Source organism: Epinephelus fuscoguttatus, linkage group LG9 (assembly GCF_011397635.1).
Source record: "Epinephelus fuscoguttatus linkage group LG9, E.fuscoguttatus.final_Chr_v1".
Taxonomy (NCBI): domain Eukaryota; kingdom Metazoa; phylum Chordata; class Actinopteri; order Perciformes; family Serranidae; genus Epinephelus; species Epinephelus fuscoguttatus.
The window spans coordinates 31,346,941-31,368,988 of record NC_064760.1 but is presented as its reverse complement, the minus strand read 5'-3'; the positions used below and the strand labels follow the sequence as shown (position 1 = coordinate 31,368,988).

The 22,048-nt window shown below is 40.2% G+C and overlaps 1 protein-coding gene across 1 annotated transcript in view; it reads right to left on the bottom strand.

Moving 5' to 3' along the window:
* Positions 1–446: 446 nt before the first annotated feature.
* Positions 447–22,048, bottom strand: part of gria1a (glutamate receptor, ionotropic, AMPA 1a) — a 96,083-nt gene continuing 74,481 nt past the window's right edge. Inside the window, 7 exon segments of the mRNA XM_049585871.1 lie at positions 447–5,162; positions 5,164–5,223; positions 5,225–5,292; positions 5,295–5,331; positions 5,333–5,386; positions 8,326–8,460; positions 18,444–18,558. Of these exon segments, the coding sequence (XP_049441828.1) occupies positions 5,070–5,162; positions 5,164–5,223; positions 5,225–5,292; positions 5,295–5,331; positions 5,333–5,386; positions 8,326–8,460; positions 18,444–18,558 (562 nt within the window). The 3' untranslated portion in view covers positions 447–5,069.

The following is a 22,048-nucleotide window of genomic DNA, read 5'->3' as shown; positions in this document are numbered from 1 at the left end:
ATTACTAAAAACGTAGGTGAAATAATATACTGAGTGTACTTCTTTTTTTTCTTCATCATATTGACGTTGCAGATGTGTTTACCTGCTTTTATATATGCAAATGATGTATACATGCTGGTGCAAATTAGTCTGAGTGGAATGCATGTGAAGACGCTCCTTAATTAAATGTTGTCTGTTCTCCCTAATCTATATGACCCTGATGAGGGCTGTTAAGACTACACATACTGCTTCTTTTTAATTGTCTTGCAGCTCATGTACCCGAGGCTTTTTCTTCATCTTTGCTCACGCGAGACAGACTGCCTGAGATTATTTTTTGGATCACTGCACTCCTCTCTGACCCAGGCAGCGCTTTCTTCTTCCCTTGCTGGAAATATCTAAAGTCATATCCCCTTCGCCTGAGGCACAGAGCGAGATATATGCCTCCCATGGAAATAAAAGGAAACAAATATACATAGTTTATTCCTTTATTCAGTTACAAAAGCATGATGACTTTCTTCCAGGACACTTTGGTTAGAAAAAAAAGTTTATTTCTCAAAAGTCATATTCCTAATAGTTGTAGTCTTTTTTTTTTTTTAAACTGTGAACCCATTTATTGACCATCATTTTAGTTTTAAAACTCAGTTGACACCCTTTCTGTAGTTTAAAAAAAAAAACAACAACAATAATGATGATGTCTCTAGTGAACAAACTCTGGTGATTAGATTCCAGTAGTAAAATACTGTGAAAAAGGAAAACGACAAAGAAATATTCAAATGGTGTTAAATTTCAAGCACTTAAAAAACACCAACAGGAAATCCTTTTTGAAATTGCGACAAAATAAAATGAAATGAACTCAAAACTGGCTTTAAACAACATTAGCGTCTACAGATTATTTAACATCAGTCTGTGTATGTGTGTGCGTGTGTGTGTGCATGTGTGTGTGTTTTATTCTTTACACTCTTAAAAGTGTATAACACTTTTGCGGCACCCCAGCTCTCCTTTATAATACAAACGTTGAGTGTCTTTTTTTTTGTTTGTTTTCTTTTTCTTACAAATCTGTTATGGCATATAAAACATCTGTCTGAAGGTAAAGCCTCCGCTGAAGAGTGCTGTGCCGTGTTCTAATTAATACAACATCAGCAAAAGAAGACGCATAGATGGAGGCAGAAAGGAAAAGTACTCACGCAGCAGGTAACTAATTCAGGTACACTGAGGCATGATCGGGAAGAGAACAAACATTTTCACTGGGGGGGGAGAGAAAAGCCTTTTATATACATAATAGGTGGAGATATGTGTGATTTCAGTAAACTCTGACTGCCCATTTTTCTTGCCTGTATGACGACGTAGAGAAAGAGAGAGGTCATACATTAATTTTGGTACCTTTTTTTTTTTTTTTTCTTTTAAAGCAGAAACTCAAGAGGAGAATAAAAATAACACACGACCAGCTGTGGGAGCAGGGGATGAGCGCTGCCTTTGTACAGGCGCTTGGCCTCTGCTGTGAAACGAGAGGTCGGCTAAAGTGTGCAGTACATAATCTAAAGCTGACCTCTGGCATCCGGCAGCAGTGAAAATCCCTTTTTAAGCAACAACCTTCCAGTCACCTTTAAATAAAACCACACTTTTGGACACTGTCGGGCTCTCAGACATCGACTGTGTGTGGTGATGATGATGCTCAGTGCATTTCAGGACTTCCTCCTAAACATGCTTCAGACTTACCCTGATCATTTTTTATATTCTACATTATTTCTGATCATCCAGGTGCCTGAAATGGTTTTACTCTGCAGAGGAATATTTGTGTAGGTGGTAAAAGGAAAAGATGCTCGTGCTGGCAGAAGGCACAGAATGTACCCTTTACATAGCCTCTGGCTGTGATGCATCGTGAACAACGATTATTGGTTTCTTTCCTGCTTCAACAGTGTTTTTTTTTCACCTGTAAGAGTGTTGAGTTTAAAGGATAAGGCTGGTGACATTCAATATTTTTCTTATTGTCAACATTTCCCATGAAAAGACCAAAACCAACAATGAATTGATCTTACAAAACATTGAGCCACAGCACTGCACCGTCTGACATTTCTACCTTTACCTTATGAGCATGGGCACTGTTAGTTTATTTGGAGGCTACTATATATAGTCATTAACACACCAAATATGAGTTAATCCGCTGCTGAAAATAGTCCCCAACAAACACAATATTTACTCCTGTTTGAGTAACATTTGCTAAAAACTACATCTCCCAGTTTAGAAAAACACTGCACGTTCAAAAAAATAAAACTATGAGCTGTTTTAAATACGTGTGTCTTCTGTGGGAATTAAGGAGCATAGCTCTGAGTGTCACAGACAGGGTAGGGAGATCAGAACACATTAAACTAACGTTAACTACATCTTTTACCCGGATGAATGGATCATAAGTTATTGGAGAAACAAGCTGAGTTAATGTTAGCGGCAGCTCAGATCGTAGTTAGCTGCATTTTAATTGTGCAAAGTTTATTTAATTCCCGCAGTGATGGCTCACAGTAAGGCTGATTTACACTCTGATTTTATCTCTGTAGCTCAAAATAACACGAGACACCACTGTGATGATAACTGGAGATAAAAAATGAAAGATGATCCATACTGTTAATTGGCTCCTGTGATTATAAATATTTCACTCAGATAGACCTCATCAGTCATTAGCTATGTTTCCACTCTTTACATCTGTAGCAGAAACAGACTAGCATTAATTTAAAGTGTTTTATGTGACACATTCAGAGTAGTTTCCTTATCATCCAACAAAGTAGTGAAATGTACACTCTACAGGGGTGTAAATATAGACAGTGCAGGCAGTGTGGTTGCACTGGGACCATGGAGACATAAACTATAATAAAAATATTTAATTGAATGAATACTTTCTTATTTCATTTGGTGTTTTTGTCATACACAGATTTGTGCTGATGATTGCAGGGTAATATGTATGTTTAATCGTGAATGGGATTTGTTGAGAGATTTTTTTTTTTTTTTTAAAGGTCATATCGCCCAGCCCTACCATATGCCACTGACTCTCTTTACGTAATTCCCCTCCCCCGGCTTGCAAATCTTTTTCACCCAGCCAGTCATTGCATGCACTTACGGAAAACTGGTTAAACACTCAAAAATTTAACTAACCAGCTTTTTTAGGATTGCTTTGGTGTGGTTTGATCAGGATTTGATTAGAAGTGACCGACCACATTGACGATAAGATTAACTTGTTGCTGTAATTGCTGTATAGTGAATATGTCCTGTCTCGTATCTGTGTTTTTATACTACAGTGTTAATTTCTTCCTAACAGAGATGTTATCTTCCGTTTCTTGCCCAGGGACTACAGTTGTAAATTAGCTTATAGCTAACCCTGGTACTGCTAAGACGCTGTGCATTGTCCCTGTCAAACAAACAGATAAATTAAATAAATAAACACGACCTCAAACCCACACAACTGTCATCACATTTTGTGTCAAATATTGCTAAATCCTCACTGCTTCATAGAATACACGACAACCCACTGTGTCATGTCCTTTCATGGGATAATCTGACAATGAGAAAAATATTCTTTCCTCTAAATTGTCCTTTCATTCTAAATCACAGCATGATTTAAGGATTGTTTTCTGATGTTGTCGAGCCGATAACAAGCTGACAAAACAGGCCAAGAAGTACATCATCATACATGTTCTCACGTGGAATTTTCCTTAAAGGTCTACATGCCAAACCCAGTCTGTCTGCCCTGTGTCATCTCTGCCCTCTACTGTCCAGGGCGTGCCACTCTGATTTCTGTTCACTTGACACGAGCTGAAAGGGAGAAGTCTACAGCCGAGCAGTGCGGCGACCACCCGTAACCTTGACTTCCAATAAGCACAGATAATAGTGAGTGTGAATCTGTCACTCACACCAAGTGTTTCAGTCACACCTCTTTCCTGAGCCAGCTAGCAACAGCGAGAGGAGGCCAGCTTCCCTTCTATATAGGCCACGCATGATCTGCAGGGGGATCTCAAGAAATTGAGGGTGAATAGCCGGCTGCCCATTTCATTAAAACTGAATACAGCTGAAAATACATCACAGGAGAGAGTGAAATATGCAGCCCCGACAATAGTTTGAGGAATATTTCTCCAGATTCTATCTGAATTATTTGTCGATCTTTGTCCGTTAACATGTGCTGCAAACAGACTCCCTAGTATATCAACGGATATGCTATGAATGTCACAACAGTAGAATACAGTGTAAGGTCACTCAGTACTGTACATAGCCACAAAGTAATTGTTTTCTCTATTCTATAACCTTTCTCAGAGTCAGAGTTAGAATTTTTGAATCTGCCCTCTGACTTTTTTTGTGATCATTAAATAGTAAAACTCTCTATCTATCTGTCGGTCAAACAAATGACCCAGTAGCAACAAGAGTATAGTGTATCTGTGTGCGTTTGTGAGAATGGTCATATGGCACAAAGACAAGGCATGATGTGTTAAATGAGGTGTAGCAGCAATGCATGTTTGTTGTAGCCTGGTCAACCGCTGATTTAAACAGCGCTAACCTTCAGATAAATCAAATCAAACTACTTTTGACGAAGCTCTTTGCGCTATTACAACAGTGTAAACCATAAACTATGTCATTAAAAATTGGCTATGCTACACAGAGCACTTTGTCCTTCCAAAATGGTGTGTAAATGTGAGAGTGAAAGAGAGCGGGAATGTCCCAAAACAATATCAAATCATCGTAGCAGTCACAAGTGTTTGTTCTCCTCTGCCACGTCTGTGCAAAGACACGTCCCGTCAGCCATCAGAAAGCATCTAGGTAGTACAGGGTCAGCAGTGGAGGTGAAGATATTGCACACGCAGACTAACGTCAACAGCTCCATCGAAATGGCACAGCGCAGGCGTCACACTGAAGAATAAAGTTCTTTTTTTTCCCACACAAATGAACACTGTAAAAAATTCAAAAACACGCCCCGTTGACGGCTTCTTTATTGCAGCACACTTCCCTTCTCTTTTTCCATATCTCTTTTTCAAACATCCACTAATTAAAAAAATGTTGCGAGTCTCTGTTCGGAGTTTGTAAGGAGCGGTTCGAGAGTGCATTTTGGCAGTAGGTTAAGTCTTGTTCAAGTTGGGCGCATTGACAGCCAGGAGAATAGATGGGTCAAACCGGACAGCCATGATTTTTGAGGTCATTAGAGTCTTGTTGCTCTTCTTCTGCCCCACCCTGCCTATTCCTCGCCACCAGCACAGTCACGTGATGATCACATGCCAGAGGCACCCAGTCCCATGCTGGCGGTGTGGCTCATACAGGGCAGCGTCTGAACGGTCTTGGGGAAGTCGTGGGTGAGGATGCGTCCGTTCTCTCCGCCGCTCCCGTTGCCACTCATCCTGGTCAGGGTGGAGCAGCGCATGGCGTCGTTGATGGATTGCTGTCAGGGAAAAAAAGGGTTACAATTAGTCTCCACACCAGACTTCAGCCTTTCACACATGCATCTATTATATCCTAATCAGAACAGAGAACTCTTATGCAACACTTAGAGCTAGCAGCGCACTGAATTATGTGCTTTAAAAGGCCTTTCAGCTGTAGAAGTATAAAGATAAGTTATGCAATTTCTCTTTATTTATTACATGAATTTATGCACATAAGCAGCTGTTTATGTCACTGTCTGGATGTGGTGCTGGCACGCCAGGAAACTCAGGAGCAGAATGAGCTGTTAGGAGTCATAGGATGCTAGTTTTCACCCTCTTTATCTGGGCCTGAGTGATACTCGCGGGTGGTAAACCGCGGTGCTGGCTGATGTGCATCAATGTCCTAATTTGTAACAGGAGGAGCAGAGCGAAGTGTGGGCAGTAAGAAGGGAGCCGAGGCTTCACTCATTGGTTTAATAGCTCTATTCTCCAGTCTAGCGCAATAAAAGCCACTGGGCTCCAAAGCCGACCTAATGATGTGTGATACACGTGTGTGTGTGTGTGTGTATGTGTGTGTGTTCGTCTTCAGTGTCTGCCTGCATCCCCTATTCTATAGCTGATTAAATTGGGCAAAGCAAGCGAGATCTGGAGCAACCGGTGAGTGCTACATGGGGATCGGAGAATTACACCGGCCTCTAATTGGAACGGCGTTGTTGTTTCTTTCAAGCCAAACAGCATAAAGGCACCGCCGCACTAATAGGCTGCTCGCCAATCTCATCAGCATACTGATCAGGTGCCTCTTCGTGCGCTGATTAAAACATAAGAGATTCATGTAGAAGATCACTCCTTGTCTTGGCCCTGCCTTGTTTTTGTTTTCTATCTGTTTACACGAAGAATGTATCAGTGAGGGCACTTTGATGTTGGGAGAATAAATCAAAGATTGTTTGTTGCAAATTGATCCACGAGGCAGATGAGTAACAGCTACGATTTCGCTGTTGACGGAGGAGAAACCTCACATCTCCCGATGAAGTGTAACAAGCAACAAGTCCTTCCTTTCAGATTTCTGAACATACAACAGCTTGAGTTAGACTGTTCTAGGTTAAAAAGCAGTGATGGAACACATGTGAGCCGCACCAGGCCTGCCTTATGATATACATATAAAGGATGTTCACCACAATGGGCCCTGCGTTTGCGAGACAGTCAGCAAAAAGAGAAGAAGGAGCAGGGGAGAGATTTGCTCAGAGCGACAGAGGTAGATAGATGTACCACTGTGATTTAAATTGCCTTTATACCTGTGCTGCAAAATGAAATGTCTTCATTTGTGAATGTGTGCTCCAAGATTATTGTAATCAGTGTAGTAATGGGATTGGACAAAAAGGAACATTTGTGTAAGCTGAAAGGGCTGAAAGGAAAAAAGTAATGTGTATTTAACCTGTGAGTTTTTATATTTTATATCATCCACCACTGAAATTAACAATATGCTTATAAATGACAAATTTGTATCAACACATTGCCAACATTAGGGATGCACCGATTTATCGGCCAAACACTGGTATCGACACATCGCCTTATAACTGCCATCAGCCTATCTGACAGTGAGATGAAAGTCACCGATGGCAGTGGCCGACGTTTAACTGTCACATTAATTTTACAGAGGCTAAAAAGCAGGATTCAATGACTAACAGCATCCTTTTTACCCAGGGACAATAGAAAACATGTTTGAAACAAACAGAGATCTGCCCCCAGGACACCATCGGGACAGCGGTAAACTCACTATCTACACATCAGGAGACACCCTATTTTTCCCCCAGTAATGCTACATAGTGAACAACAAATCTGTGCTAACGTCGGCAGGAGGAGAGCTAGTTAATGTTAGCTGATAGCAGCCGGTGGGCAGAACTTAGAGCTAATGGAGGTTGAACTGATTTACAACATGTTCTCTTCAGTACAAATGAGTACTGGGCGAAGGTAAATTATAACGTTATCATGATGTGTTCATCATGTATGTTTGTAAAATTTTGTGTTTGGTGAGAAAGTTTAATAAATACAGCGGTTTGAAGGAGAAATTTGTTGGTGTTTTCACAGTACCATAAAATAGATATTAGGGGCAAATTGTGATATATTATATATATTAAAAAGGCTTGTGTCATAAATTTGTATGGCTGAATTAGCGCTCATTCAAAGGTGTAATGAAGTGTAATGAAGGGCTGAATGACACTAAAACAGTTTTTTAGGTTTTCTTAGGATGAAGATTTTTTTTTGTTTCCCTGACACAAAAAGAATTAAATGACAAAAACAAAATGAAAAACAACAACAAAAAAGCTATCAGCCAAATTGGTATTTTTAAAGCTATCAGCCCAGAACTTTACAATCAGTGCATCCCTAGTCGATAAAATACAGTGTGAGGTGTTCAGGTCCAAACGTGAATTTAAAGATTAACTATGCTAAATATGCTATATGCTAAAACCCTGCAATTCTAACACAGGACAAATGATTTGTTTTGTTACCATATCCGCTACAGTGCTAATAATGTCAGCTGTATGATCTAAAGAAACAGGCATAATGGCAATTTTCAAATCAAGTGATTCAACAACACTGCAGGAGATCAGTGACGTAAAGATTGAGCGAGGTAGCGGCAGAGGTAGAGAGAGGTACAGGACAGCGTTTGCACTGCGGTGGAAGCCGTGAGAGGCCCTACTGTGATCACGGTTAGATGGGCGGGAGGGTGAGGAGGCGGATGTCATCAGCATCATCATCATCATCATCATCATCATCATCATGGTTTGAATCACAGCGTTTCCTACCCCGTGGCTGTGCTCTGCCCTTATATCTTAACAGTGTTGTTGGCGTACAGGCCGTAGCTCTGCAGCTCTGTGTAGGGGGCGCTAGCACCACTGTCTAAGGCTGAGCAGTGAAAGGCCTGAGCGGCTGAGGCGGCAGCGGCTCGCGCGGTGGACACCTTCATTCGGCGCGACTCGGTCCTGGACTTGTAGCAGAACTCCACCAGCGCCACCAGCATGGCCAGGCCCAGGCCGCCGATCAGGATGTAGAAGACTCCCGCCACATTGCTGAGGCTCAGAGCGCTCGTCTTGTCCTGGAGGGAGGGAGGGAAAGGTGGAGGGGGTGCAGAGCAGAGGGGTGAGGAGCGATAGTGGCAACAAAACACACTCTACAGCTCTTACACACATAGGACCAAAAACTAAAGACAGACACACAGATTCACACACTTAAACTCACAAACATTAGTTTAACAAATAGGAATCACAAGTGCAAGGACTACACACACAAACACACATACACACGCACACACACTGATTTTTCTTGTGAGGGATTTTTTAAGAGAGCCACCAGGCACATCAGGGAGTCTCTGGAACTCATTTAAATGGTTAACTTTGTGGGGTCAAGCATTTTGGTCCTCATAAGGTTGTCGGACACCACACTGTGGGTGGGCTCCCTGTGTTGGGACCACAGAATGTTTATAAATAATGGACATAGCCACTGTGATGTCACCCATTGGTTTGTAGACTCCAGTTTTGAAGCCTCAAGATTGGAATTTTAGCTGTTGCTATTTTGGCTTTTAACTTTCAGCCTTACAAAAATGCAAATGGGTGAGTTACATAAAAATTCAACCCCCATATGGTCGTCATGAATGTTGAAATTAGCTATAAAAAACATCTCTTGTACCAGGCTGTACACATGTTTATAGCTGCTGTAAAGTTGGGCATTTTAGTACAGTCTATGGGGATCAATGAAGCCAGTGCGGAAGTGCTTAAAACTGCAGTTCCTTGACAGGCCACTTGAGACTGGCTCCAGAAGTCAATACTTGACAGCAGAAATAAACATGTTGACAGTAGAGTGCAAAAAAAGATTTTGGTCGCTATAGCTAATTTCCCCCTTCATGACAGCTGTAAGGGGGTGAGTTTTTAAATAACACACACATTTTACAAAGGCTTAAAAGTACATCTTTAAGTTACTCTAAGGTGTGTCCTCAGGTTCTCAGTCAGATCCAATCCTCGTTCCTCCACAGCTCCACCCTCTCGTCCAAATATCACCTCTAGCTCCAAAATAACAAGATGGCAATGGCCACACATGCCAAACTCCGGGCTTCAAAACAGGAGTCCAAAAACCAATGGGTGACGTCACGGTAGCTACGTCCATTATTTTTATACATTCTGTGAGTCAGCCTCAAGTGGCCATACAAGGAACTGCAGCTTTTGGCAGTTCAGCGTTGGCTTCAATTTTCAGCCTCTGAGGCTGCCACTTGGTTGGGACCCAAGAAATATAGAAACACCCACACACACAGTATACAGGCCTTGACTAATTAGGCTCACAATGAGACAAAGTACAGTCATGTGAAGATATCAAAGAAGACAAGACGACAAGACATACACAAAACATCCACAATAAAAAAACCTATTGTGGAGACCTGTCTCACAAAGCAGGATTTTATATATGAGCTGGATACATTTGCATTTATCTCTGGCTTTTAGGTTTCACAAAAATAGCTATTGCCAAAGCTAGTAAAACATACTGCTTTTCACATGTAAATGACTAAAGCAGGGGGAGATAACCTGTGGCTCCAGAACCACATGCGGCTCTTTAGCCCCTCTCCTGTGGCTTCCTGTGGCTTTAGAAAAATAAAATCGTATGGAAATGAATAGTGTTTATGAGTGAGTTTATTTTTGTAAAAATTTTAATTTGTATTTATCATTGTTGTGGGTCTAAAGAAAGTCTTACATCCCCTTACTGTAAAAATGTGTACACTCGCATGCACACTCAAGAGCTCACTTACTTTCTAGTAGAATAATAATTAATTTCATTGTTTTACCATAAGCGTTATGGTCTCTTAAAATAAAAAATACACTAACATTTCAATTAACATCAGTTATGCTCATGGGAGCCAGGCCATCTAATAGTTAACATGCTAGAAAATATCAGTGTTGGGTGGGCGGGACAAGAAGTGATAAAGCAGCATTAAGAGTAAGTTATTAATAACTTTCAGAAACACTGTGTGAAATAGTCCACTTTCACTTCCTCCCTCTCAGTCTCTCTCTAAACACACACAGACATGTACACCTTAATGAGCGCTCAGTCCTGACAGTTGTGCTACTGTAATGCATTAAGGTTGTGGTTTGTGGGTCAGGTGGATGATTAATGCATATTTTTAGCATCCCATGCATCTTTTTTGGTTATTTTATATCCACTCCTGATGCTATTAAATATGACAACTCCTTTGGTGTTTACTTCCTGCAGAGGCACCTCCACTTTTACCTATTAAAGTTTTTTTTTTTTTTTTTTTTAATGTTTGGAGTCCGGTGCTCCACCCTCGTCAGACTTTCACTTGGGCATTCTTGACTTAACTCTCTCAACTTTTCTTCTTTTTCAGTTTCTGTGTGTGCACACGGCCCTGCAGTCTCGTGCCCTTTTATGGGGATTTTCGGGGCATTTACCTATGCTAATGAGGATCAACTGACACACACTTTAAACTTACAAGGACAATGGGATTCATCATTATGACAACACAGGTTTGAACAGATCTGCAGTTTAAGAACATGCCATGAATCTGACGGAGACTTTTCTTAGAGCCCTTCTTAAGAACACATTTAAGAAAAAAACACTTAGGAGGCTATTGGTGAATGAGGTCCAAATGACTTTGCTTTACTGCTCCTAAGATTATTTGTTGTAACAGAAATATATTTAAGATTTGTAGTGCAGTTAGTTCCTCTTTATGGGAATAAAACAGTGCTTCTAACAAAACAGTAACTACAGTGAGTAGTCAGAAAAAACATTTTTGAAATCTACTGTTGTGTTGAAATTCTTTCAGTGACTGGTTTAATGTAGACAGTTGGACTCAAGTTCCCTCACTGCAGGACCAGAGAAAATTAATCGACTTCATGAAGACACTGTCATATAAATAGTACTCTAAAAAGTATTCCGAGTGCGCCCTAATGACAAGCAGTGATCAGCCTTTTTAATTTAAAAAAGGAAGATGTCTGCACACTGCAAATTAGCTCCCAGTGATTTATTCAAGCTACATTTTGGTCACAGGCTTTTATCAAGTCTTTTTTAATTTAACAAATCACACTCCTGCAGTGCTCCTCGCCACTCCAACACAAGCAACATTAATGAAACATTTCAATGTTGTGTTTTTTTTCTTGTATTTGTTCATCCTGTAATTTTTTTTCTTTACAAGAGAGAAAGACAAACCTATTTATTTTCCTGTTCCAGGCTACTTAGCATATTAAAATGTCAGCCTTATTATTGAAGCCTGTTTAAAAACCAGACTGTCTTGCACTTGCTTTGTGAGACAGGTCCCAGATAATGAAAAAAAGATACCGATCTAGAACATTTTACACAATTCCTGTATTAACCCTTTAAAGGTACACTGTGCAGGATTTAGTGGCATCTATAGGTGAGAATGCAGACTGCAACTAACGAAAACCCTCCCCTCACCCTCCATTTCCAAGCGTGTAAGAAAACCTGCGCTGGCTTCCAAGTAATGTAAAAATGAGGAAGGCTTTCTCTGGAGCCAGTGTTTGGTTTTTCCGTTTTGGGCTACTGTAGAAACATGGTGGGCTCTGTGGAATGGGACCCGCTCCCTATCAAGATTTAAACGACTATAAATTTTATTTAAAAAATGCAACAATTGTTAGTTTCAGGTGATTGTGAACTAATAAAAACATAATTATGTATATTATATTCCGTTTCTGCAAATCGATCCACCTAAATCCTACACACTGTACCTTTAAGTCAAAATACTCATACACATGACTGTTTTCCTCAAAATTATTACATTTTGTGAGAGAAGAGGTACAGGTAAAGTGTGTTAACACCTCACAACACATGCATTCATGCAGCAACAACACAAACAAGTCTCTAGTTGGACATTGCTTCATATTACAGGTCATTATTCTCTATCACAGTGGAGCCTACTTACATTTATGCCTATTTATAGCCTGTAATGAACAGTAATCATGAATACTTGAATCAGTCAACCTAAAGGGCTCTCATGGAACAATGGAGTCTAATGAGGACGTTATCTCATGTAAATACGTTATGGGAATATCTTTGAGTCACTTGAGGGGATTAATGCCATATGGAAACACTTTATTATGTCTCTACTTTACATTCAGGCTTTTAATATGGTCTATTTTTTTCATGAATAGTTTTGAACCCCAGGGCAAATTTGTGTTTTAATACATTTAGTCTGTATTTTGGTCAACTATTAGATTCTCCCTGTCATGCAGTAGCATTATGTGATGTAAATAAGTTTTTTATACCAGGGCATGTGTGTCAAACTATGTGCTACAATGGACTAAGTGTTTGCAAGCTGTCCAAACAACAGGTGATTTCAAAGACCCTTCCCTTCTCTTTGGCTGAGTTCACGTATATCCCCTGAGGCTGTATTCACACAGCTTAGTCACAGAGGCCAAATCCTTAGAAATGTTTTAGAATAAATATGTGTGTCTAAACTTAAAAAATACTATTAAAACCACCCAAAGAAAAAAGCTACTAATGAATGGTCTTGGTCCTTCACACAGCTAATTACTGTTTAGAGCCGTGAGCTGGTGTTGTTTTAGAGAGTTTCAGTGTGTTTTTTTTAAGCAGATGAGACAACAGCTGCAAATAAAAGCATCACTTACTTAGGTTGTTGGTAACCCTCAAATATTAAAAGAAGATCAACAGCATCCTGTCATCCATGTATGTTAAAATGAAGCTAAAGCCAGCAGCCAGTTAGCTTAGGTTAGCATAGGGACTGGAAACAGGGGTTGGTGGGTTTTTCTTTGTTTGTACAATACACACAAAACTGAAGTGTCAAAATGTGGTTTTTGTTGGGCAGTTTTTTTTCTTTTACAATTTGTATTTTGTATTAAATAAAAGAGATATATGTGATGCCTAATTAATGAGCTTTAGAGGACAGGTAGGCAGAATTTGTTACCTTAAGATAAAGTCTTGCTAGCAGTTTCCCCGAATTAATGCTAAGCTAAGCTTAAGCAGCTGCTGGCACGAACTTCAGCCTACAGATATGAGAAAGAAATCAATCTTCTCATCTAATGTGACATGAGAAAAGCAAATAAACATATTCCCATATTGTAAAATTATTCATTAACTCAAGTTATGTTTACAAACACTTATTATAAAGTGAATAGTAATATTTACTTAGCGTGTTGGGGAAAAAAAATATCCAACAATGTATTGCAGTATTTTGTGTGGCTTGGAGGCCAAATATTGTTTTTGTACTATATAAATTATTAATATTCCAAATACAAATTAAACTTTTGTTGGCCTACTACAATAATAAAATGCTTTACAGTCCACTAAATACAATAAAATTCCAATGAAAATGACTGAAGTGAGATATAAAGACTGAAAACGTATCTTATTAGATAAAAGAAGATGCCGACGAAGTATTTCCTTAATTTGCTTAATTTTCTTAACTTGAAAAATGGTAAGAAACTGCAATATATTATGGCAAAACTTAAGATGTAACAATACATTTAAAATCACAATAATATTGTATTGTGACCCAAGTATTGTGTGATATTGTATTGTGTCTGGGAAGTCCCATCCATAATATTTACATGATTTATAACCTATTCGCCAGAACACATTTTAGCATTGTATGTTTCTGCAAACGAAGAATATGTTTGAGAATATGAGACACTTAATGTTTCTTGACATTTTGATTTTCAATTTTATGTTGTAACAACGCTGTGGCTAATGCATGGTAAGGTTTAGACACAAAAGGCGCAACATTATGGTTAGGAAAAGATCATGTTTTGGCTTAAAATACCCTCTTTTGTTGCCAAAAACACAGCTGGAAATGTCACAAACCATCGTTAAAAATACCCAGGCTGGTCACCTAGGTCCCATGCCATCCACTATCCCCTCGTGCACCTGATGAGAAGCTCAGCTCATAAACACACAACCTGATCTACATCACTTTAGAAATGTTGATATGAAACATACAAATCTAATATACTAATGAAGTGCAGAAACATACAACGCCAACAGTTTCTTCTGGTGACTGGAGGCGGATTTAAATTTTCACAGTAAACTACTCTTAAATAAACACTTATGCAACCGTACTGCAGAGACAGTGTATTCTACTACATCTCTCCTTAAATGTACTTACTTGCTGTGAGCCTGTGGCTAAGTTAAAACCGCTCAGAAAAAAAAATAAAAAATCATTTTGTTTTTAGTGTGTTCCCTGGATACTGAGCCCATCATGGCACATGGTTTGACACTCTTGCTCTAAAGTATCAAAATATAAGCAAAGGAAAGGAAGGAAAACATTTTTGGCACTTGTACTGTATTGACAGGATCAAAAGGCCAGCTGAAGGAGAGGAGGAAAGCTTTTCTGTTGGGGGGGGGGGGGGACTACTTCTTGAAACAGTGGATAACATCAACAGTAAATGGATGTGCACTGTGGCAAACTTAGTGTGACTTGTGGCTGATCTAGCAGACTGACAGGGTTTGCACCCACACATGCACTCTGCAGTGAGAGAGTCAGGGGCAGGACTGCTGTAAGGGCCAGAATGCAAAGGTTACGGCTCAACATGTTTGACGGGCTCAGCAAAGTTCAGTGGCCCATCATCGGTGTTCCTCACACCCTTGTGTTTCTTTTCCTCATTCTTTCTCTTTGGTAAAGAGTTGCAAATTGCTTTCAGAGTGATTCATATCCAATCGACAGTACAAACTCAAGGTTATCATCACACTTGATCTGTGTGTGTGTGTGTGTGTGTGTGTGTGTGTGTGTGTATGTGTGTTTGAGGGGTTGGAGATCTATTCTAAGAGGATGTTTTCCACTTAGATGGTAACTACAGTGGCTGTATATAAATACAACAAACTATTGTAACAATCCTGACTAATCCACCACACAATATTTATTTACACGCTGGTAATGAACATTAAATCTCTGACAACACAAACTCAGTAGGAGAAATAGACACAAGAGTACCACCCAAGAGTACTGGCCCGAATATAAGACAATGGTTTTAGCTTTTGATGAATAATGTTAGCAAACCCCATGTAGATAAGGTGGTGTGACTGAAATTACTGAATCAGTGTGACCCTGCTCTATTTCTACTACTGTTACACTATGCTTTAGCCTTTACTTCTGTCTTTAATTGACACTGGCCACAGTGGCTGTTGTTCAGCAAAAGATATATAGGCTCTCACGTAGGCTGTTAAGATTTTCTACTGCCTCATGTTAATGTTACAGCAGAAATACACTGCCATTGTTAGCCCTGAGAGACAGTAACAATTTGAAAACTAATTTAACAGTTCCCTACACTTTAAAACAGAGCTTACTGATGATGGCATGAAAGTTGATTACCATTAATTTTCAGCCAGCACGCTCAACTTCCAACTCATCAAATACGTCAACTTGGTCAGCTTGCTCCAGGAACCCCTCTAGCACCAGTTTTTGATGCTCAGGAACAGTGTGTCAATTTCCCCTTTGTTACATGAATAATGTTCATTAAAAACAAACTTCTGCTTTCACAGGAAACGTAGGTTTCACCAAACTACTTTGGGTTTTGGTGACAAAACTACTGGGTAAGGTTTGGAAAAAAAAAATCATGGTTTGGGTTAAAATAACTATGGGTGCTGTCAGACGCAGAGCCTGCTTGCTTTAATCTGAATCAGGGACTAGTTTTGTTACAAAGTTGCATAGTTGCCTCGGCAGCATCTACAAGCGGCCCAGATCAAATGCCTTGCATGAGAAAGCTCCTCTTGATTGGTCAGAATTTCCATGTGGGAAAAATCCAGGAAGTAAACAAAATGTTGAAGAAGAGTACACTTGCAAGATAAATGTGACACTTTCTAATGTCACAATGGAGGGACAACTACGCAGGTTGATTTTAGCGCTGCTCATCGTGGACTATATTGCTGTCATTGTTCATTTTAGTCAAACCATACAGTTTGAAAATGAGGTGCGGCTCCAACTAGAAAACAATGTTTTGATACATTGGATGTGCTGAATGTGCATATTAAGGCAGCACAGGAGGAGGTGCACATTAATAATCCTCCAGGACTGTGACATCCTCATGTTTAACCCAAACAATGTGTCATGTGACTGCAGTTGGTTCGGATTGAGGTCGGAAGATATTCTTACCGCAAATGAACCGCACCAGAGTTCATAGAGTTTTCAAGAAGGTCTTAGTCTGATTGTTTTGGTGTGCACCCCAGATTACCGTGTTCATACTTGCCCAAACAAACCGCTCTTAGGGGGCAAATGAACTTGAGTTTGGTTGAACTGAACCAAACAGGTTAAATGTAAAAGCATCGTAAGTTTATTACCTAACTCAAATAAGTTGATGAGTGATGTACATCACATCAGTCTCATGTGTCATGTGACAGTAACAGTGTTTAAAAAAATGCAACGTTTCACCTGGAGCACTAACACCACCCCTCCCTTCTGCCCACCCTACTTGGACTTTCTTGCTCTTTATACTACATCATTGCTGCAGATGGGTTTACACTAGTGTTAGCTGAAATCCCAGTAGGCTACGTCTTATACAGATGCTAAAGGGTGCCTTGTGTGTAGGAATAAGACGCCTACAACCACTGACTGGGCTGTCGTATTTGATGCCCTGGGAATGAGAAAGGGCTGCGAGCAGCAGGTGTTGCTAAAGTTGTAACAGCAACAGTAGCAGTAGAAATTGTAGAAGTGATGGTAGCAGTATAACTTTACTGACAGTAGCAGTAGTAGCAGTAATACGCAGTACGGAGGAATTCTCATCCTTGTTTTGATTAAATTTGATAACTGCAGTTCACATTCTTTTTATTGGTTAAACCTGAAATCAGTGATTTAATCAAGTTATTTGTTTTAGAAAATTGATTCACTGGTGTTCCATCATTTTCAATCACTAAAAAACAAAAAAGTTTACTTTGCTTTTTTATGTATTTACGGCATTCTTATTTAAATGCACACCACATTTAAAATATGTTTAACAGAGTGTATCTGCCTACACTTGTTACATTCAGTGTTTCTCATCTTTATTCATAAGCATATGTTGCAAAATGTCTTTGTCTTATGTTCGGGCCAATACAGTACTACTGTTAGAACCACATGGGGAGTATTGCTCAGTGTAATAGAGACTGAGGGCTGGACTTGGGAGCTGGTCTAGGATCAGGGCAGGGTTGTGCTGGGAGGTGCTGTGAGGTGACAGGTTTGGGTTGGAGACTAACCTTTCTTCCGGAGTCCTTGCTGCCACACTCCCCTTTATCGTACCACCATTTGTTTTTCAGTTTGTCTAAGATGGCTTGCTCATTGAGTTTCAACACCGCTAGGTTTACTGGGATTCTTCCAACCATAAGGAAATAACATAAATAACATATTATACCATGTTATTTTATGTTATTGATTCAGAGACACAGAGCAGCAAATACAAACACACTTATATGCTTGAGCTCGCTTCAGAGAACAAAAACACACACACCACGAACACGCACAGACCACACACACGCACACACACACACACACATATATATATATAATCAATATAGCATTAACATCATTAGAAACATCAGTCAAAGTGATATGCATTAATACTCCATCTAGCTTGGTTGGCTTGCTCCCTAAGGCAGTAGATGTGTATTACTATATCACTTGGGGTAACCGGCACACTGCTTACCCTCATTTATGTAACACAGATGTCTCAATTGTATCTTTCGCCAAAAGAAGTAATTGACTAAAGTTAACAGCTTAAACGGAACAAATTCCAGAGCGTAACTAGATGGATAAACAGGTTTTTAAAAGAGCATTGAACACTGGGGACCCAGCTGGTTTAATTACTACACACTGATCAATTTGAAATCATCAATATTCATTTTGTTTAAGCAGGGGAGATGATACAAAATATCCCCCTCTGTGATTTTCAAATCCAGCCACCGAAAGCCAAATAATCACCCCCCCTTGGCACTTTTCCTTTGCCCTTCGCCACACCACAGAGAGATTAAGTGATGCCAGAGTGGTAGTGCAGTGTGGGCCTGCCGGTTACCCCCCTCCCCACAACCGCCCACTCCCAGTGGTGGTGGGTTACCCGCAGGGTTTATCAAACTGGCTCTGACCTTGGAGTCCCCGCCCCCGCTGCCGCATTCTCCCTTGTCGTACCACCACTTGTTTTTCAATTTGTCCAAGAGGCCCTGCTCGTTCAGTTTTAACACTGCCAGGTTTACAGGGTTTCTTGAAAATAATATAAAACGATAGCCATTAGGAGACACTCTATGGGACAGATATAAAGAGATTGGTCGCATGGTGGTGGTGATTATGACAACACTGACTTGCAGTTAGAAACTCCTGCATGTTACTACTGATATGAAGCAGGAGCACTGGCTTTAGATGCACATGTTAGTTGTGTATCTGCAATGGGCTGAAATGCCGTGCGCCCATACAGCAGTAGAGTCAGGTTTTACCAAGCAGGGGCCTCAGAAGGAGGCAGAGCAGACTCTATAAATGGAGATGCCTTGGATGCGGAAGTCTGTCTACAGATGGTAATTTCCTTTCAGTGGCACCAGCATACAGATTGCTATGGTAACTAACCTATCAATATTCAACCCATAACTGCATCGTGGTGAGTAGAGGCCTGAGTTGATTAATTTATAACTATCAGGACAGACAAATGCAGACAGAGGCTTTCAATGTTTTAACTGTCAGGTTCAATTCCACAACAGGTCTGTTTCTTTAAGAGGCTGAGAGGAAACTGTGCGACCAACTATAGACGCAGTCCTAAATCTATATGAACCACCTCATCCAAAGCAACTCCCCGAGGCTTGCTCTCTCTCTCTGGTGAGTGTGGGTGTGTATTTCCTATAGCTGACTGGCTGTGGACAAAGACCCTCTCCATCCACAAATCACAGAAAGGCAGAATCTGCAATCACAATTTGCATAAAAGAAATGAAGATTACAGCCTTTGCCAGATTGTCTTTTCTGTCAAATCAGTGTCAATTCTTCTGTGCAGCAGCAATTTAGTTTGGTGATATTCTGCCTTTCTCGCCAGCAGACGCAGAAGAGTCTTTATCCCCAGCCCTGAGTGCACCACACAGCTGTAGGGAACACAGTTATCCTCAGAGCTGGTAAAACCTCTGAATTCTTTCTCAGCCCCGTGGGCGCAGACACAAAGAAAGAAGTCAAAGTGTGTAGACATGGAGACCTGCAGGTCATTGGTTAGTTTGGTCAGTTGGTTCGAGGCGAGCAGAATGTCAGGAAGGCTACTGCGCTGTATGTTAGGTGGGATGGGGTAAACAGGCAGGCAGGCATGGGGGTGGTTGGACATCATACATGTAAGAAATGAAACATTTCACAGATTGATCACAGAGTGTAGTTTGGAGACAGGCCGTCTGCACATCCTGTAAAATGAAGGGTTATGTTATTTATGTATCTTTACTTTCAAAGTGTTGCTTTCAATCAGGCCTGCACCACAATATGGGTATTACAATTTACATATGTATAAACATATAAGCAGTAGGGACGCTCAGATCTGTCGGACTGGTTTATCACATGAAATACTTAATAAATAAATATTTTCTTCTCTGCTGTTTATACAGCAGTGAGCTAATCTGGTGCATTAAAGTGCTGTTACTCTCCACTTGTGAGGCACTTTAACTGCCTTTTAGCATGAAGATGGCGGTAAACTTTTACTGGGAAATTGAATGAATTTCATTCAAATGTAGTGCAAATTTTAATCAAATTTCTTAGAAAATCTGCAAAAGAAAATGCAAATTTATGCACTTTCCCATCCATTACTGTTATGCGAGTATTTGGTTAATCGAGATAAGCAGTAGGTGGTACTAATTCTCCATTGAGATGCTGGACACACTTAGCTCGACAAAACTACCATCCAACTCTGAGAGCTAACAAAATAACACAGTCCATCACCTACTAAGGTTTTTGTTACACGCTAAAAACAATGAAACCCAGGTATGTGACTCCGTCCCAATGTTTTTCACCAACACAGCTGTACGTAAGCTCTACAGAGACGTGAAGTGCAGAAGGAAGGGTGGCATTTACGACAGGTTTTATGAGGGTTTTGGTCAGTCTGGTTGCTTTGCACATTTTGCTGTATTGAAAATGATTAAATTCAGATGAACAGACCAAAAACTTTATCTTATGACGAAACACTGATGTTGACAAAGTTTTGCTTTGGGTAAATAATTTGCAGTTGGGAAAAAAAGGTAATACATGGCAATATTTTTTTCCCCACAATACTCAGCATATCACAATAATATCGTATTGTGACATAAGTATCATGATATTATCATATTGCGGGTCCTCTGGCGATTGCCACCCCTAGTTGTGTCCATCTTCAGTTCATAATATGGTGACAAGGTTAAGTAATTTAAAAAAGAGAGCACTGGTATCAGATCTGTACTCAGCATTTACCCCGAGTTTAGATATCACATTTGGCACAGAGAGAGGAAAAGTTTAATCAGCGCATCCCTTATATTCAGTACTCTGTACAAATTAACGCATTAAAAATGTATTGCAGGTATGACTGAACTCAGCTCTTTGATTTCACTGGACATTCACTGATGTCAGATCCCTGGTGAGCTGCACAAAAAGAACTACTTGAACCGTAAAAAATATGTAAATTATTCAAAATTCCTTTCCTTTAACATTTCCAATCATGATTTTTTGTTATCTGTTGATGAAACTCAGGATCTGACGTCTGTGAACAGAACAGCCAGAGAATAACATACATCACTCTGCTAACAAGTAACAGAGAGAGAGAGAGATAATGGCGCCATCCTCAGCAGTTCAACGCTGCATCCCATTGCTACATGGTAGGTTTGCATCATGACTTGAGAGCACATTCATTTCATCATTTGCCTTGACACTAAAACAGCACTTACTTGCTGTACAAGATGTAATTTGTATTTATTTTAATTGGAGCCTTTGAATAAGACATACCCAACATTTCTAGTCAGCGTGTTCTGACCTTTGGCTGTCAACCAAGGTGGAACCCCGAATGAATCCTCAGCGAGTTTGAATGAAATCTCTCCATATGGCTCCTTTCATTAAAATGAATGAGGCCTATTAGAGATAGATTAAAAGCTTCAGATGCCACCAGCTCCTGCGCTCTCTCTGTAGTTGCAAGAGAAATATGAATGGGAAGTTGGTTAAGGGTGTTAATGTAATATGAAAGGACAGCTGCTGCTCTTGGACATCGATGGCAGGAAAGTACATCCAGTATGAATTATCGTTCATTACATCAATTATCACATTGAATGTGTCAAATATAAATTCAACTCTGCTGACTTCACATTCAAGGTGCGAGCCTTGGCGTAAGTGGGAAAGTAGCCGTATGGGATGTGGTCCTCTAAGCTGTAATCCTGCTTTCAAGGGCCCGGTTGGTTTGTGAGAGGTACATTTACATTTTGTATGAGCGTTTCTGTGTGTTTGAGAGGGGATGCTTCAGCTTCAAAGCAGATGTGAAACCAGCCACCACAACTGCTCATGAGGAAGGTTTAGAATTTAATTAGAGGGCAGCAGGAAAACAAGTGTCGCTTAAAGAGGACGTGAAATCTCATAGTCCTACTTTACACTTCTGCTAGTCAGCTATGAATAGGCTAGCTGCATACATACATATGCAGGCGTGAACAAAGATGGCCATCAGTGGTGAAAATGGGCATAATGAAGTTGTACATGTCTTTGTGACAGTGTGCAAACTATGGAC